This window comes from Lolium rigidum, chromosome 1, assembly GCF_022539505.1.
Source record: "Lolium rigidum isolate FL_2022 chromosome 1, APGP_CSIRO_Lrig_0.1, whole genome shotgun sequence".
NCBI lineage: Eukaryota > Viridiplantae > Streptophyta > Magnoliopsida > Poales > Poaceae > Lolium > Lolium rigidum.
This window is the reverse complement of record NC_061508.1, coordinates 99,431,873-99,434,085: the sequence shown is the minus strand read 5'-3', so window position 1 is coordinate 99,434,085 and position 2,213 is coordinate 99,431,873. Positions and strand designations below refer to the sequence as shown.

General features: G+C 58.4%; 1 protein-coding gene across 1 annotated transcript; it reads left to right on the top strand.

Annotated features, from left to right (window-relative positions):
* The first annotated feature begins 234 nt into the window (after positions 1-234).
* On the top strand, positions 235-1,860 carry LOC124678554 (dolabradiene monooxygenase-like). The gene is made up of 2 exons (XM_047214433.1): positions 235-1,130; positions 1,219-1,860. Exons 1-2 carry the CDS (start codon positions 246-248, stop codon positions 1,858-1,860), a joined length of 1,527 nt encoding a protein of 508 aa, XP_047070389.1. The 5' UTR covers positions 235-245.
* The last annotated feature ends 353 nt before the right edge of the window (positions 1,861-2,213 follow it).

Below are 2,213 nucleotides of genomic sequence, written 5' to 3'. Positions count from 1 at the left end.
AAGAGGAACGTCCACTTTTAGTCCACTTCAAAAAAAATCCACTGTTAGTCCTCCAAGTTCTTTTGGACAGTGTGCCATACGGGCGTTATTCGTAGCATGCGTTGATTTTTTTGTCTCAAATAAATGAATTGCATACGGCCGGCGTGGTTGGTAGCGTGTTCGTTCTTGGTTGGAGGCTATAAGTAAGCGGCCACGACCACTTTCTGCTACATCTGCTTCTTCACGATCATCTGAAGCGCGCACAAATGGAGGACCAATACCTTTACCTTGGCTTGGTTCTTGTGTCGCTGCTCGTCGTGCTCGCCAGCCGCAGGCGCGCGGCAGCACATGGCGTGGATGGGCTTCGGCTGCCACCATCTCCATGGGCGCTCCCTGTGATCGGCCACCTGCACCACCTCGTCGGCGCGCTCCCGCATCATGCCATGCGCGCCCTGTCCCGGCGATACGGCCCAGTGATGCTGCTCCGGCTCGGCGAGGTGCAGACGCTGGTGCTGACCTCCCGCGAAGCGGCCCGTGAGGTGATGAAGACCCACGACACGGTGTTCGCCTCTCGCCGGCTGACCGCCACCACGCGACTGCTAACCAACGGCGGGCGCGACCTCGTTAATGCGCCGTACGGGGAGCAGTGGCGTCAGCTCCGCAAGATCGCGGTCACAGAGCTCCTCACCGTGCGCCGCGTCCTATCTTTCCGGGGGATCCGTGAGGAGGAGGTCTCCACCATGCTTCACGAGGTCGCTGATGCGGCGGCGAAGGCGCGCCCCGTGGAGATGCGGGCGCGGCTGTCGGCGCTGGTGGCCGAGACCTTAGTGCAAGCGGTGATGGGTGTCCGTTGCAAGGACCTAGACGTGCTCCTCAGTAAGCTCGAGCGCACCGTCCAGCTGACGGGGGGCTTCCACCCGGCCGACCTGTGGCCGTCGTCGCGGATCGCCTGTGGGCTCAGCAGCGCCTTGCGTGATGCCCAGGAGTGCCAAGACATGGTCTTCGTGGTCCTCGAAGACATCATCCAAGAGCACATAGCGAAGACGGGCGACGGCCATACCGAAGATCTGCTAGACGTCCTGCTCAAAATTCAGAAGGAGGGGGGCCTCCGCTTCCCGCTCGACACAGATGTCATCAAATTCCTCGTCTTTGTAAGCACCTCTTACTTAACTGGGTAGTACGTACAATGTTTGAAAACATCGATCTCAGAGGTTGGTGACCCTTTCGCTTTCCATGCAGGAACTCTTCGGCGCCGGCAGCGAGTCGGCTTTCACCACGCTGGAGTGGGCCGTGTCTGAGCTGATCAAGAACCCAAAGGCCATGCAGCGGGCGACGGCCGAGGTCCGTCGAGCCTTCGCTGCTGGCGGGACGGTGGTGGAGGAAAGGCTCGGCGAGGTCCCGTATCTGCACCTCGTCATGCGGGAGACGCTGCGGCTGCACCCGCCGGTGCCGCTGCTGATCCCGCGAGAGAGCCGGGAGGCGTGCCAGGTGCTCGGCTACGACGTGCCACAGGGCACGCAGGTCCTCGTCAACGTTTGGGCGCTCGGCCGCGATGAGCGATACTGGGACGCGCCCGAGGAGTTCCGGCCGGAGAGGTTCGAGCATGAGGCGGCCGGCATGGACTTCAGAGGCGCCGACTTTGAGCTCCTGCCTTTTGGCGGCGGCCGGAGGATATGCCCTGGCATGGCGTTCGGCACCGCCATCGTGCAGTATGCCCTAGCCAGCCTCATGCTCCACTTCGACTGGGAGCTGGACCAGCCCGGACCCGGAGTGCTCGACCCGGCGCAGCTCGACATGACCGAAACGTTCGGGCTCACTGCGCGCCGCAAGGCAAACCTCTGGCTACGCCCCGTCCTTCGTGTGCCCATTCCAGGCGTCTAGTACTCTAGTCAATGCATGCCAGCGCCGGTACGGTGTCGTCTTCCTTCCGTGGTTCAATCGTATCATCAATAAAAAGTTCAAGGGGCTCATCCTATAGGTCGATTCCCCCTGCAGTTTCCCCTATGTTGTTTGAAAACCTAGCATGCCCTGTTTATTTGCGCGGCTAGATTTATTATGTGTTGTTAATAACTATTATACAAACTTTGAGATGCTGGTATGTATTAGATGGATACTTTAAATTATAGAAAGCGTGTACCTTTACTATATTATGAAGAATTTTTTTTTGCTATTTTATATGACAACCATATTTTTACCTACATATTTGTACTCAATTTAAGTCACCCCTCCACGGT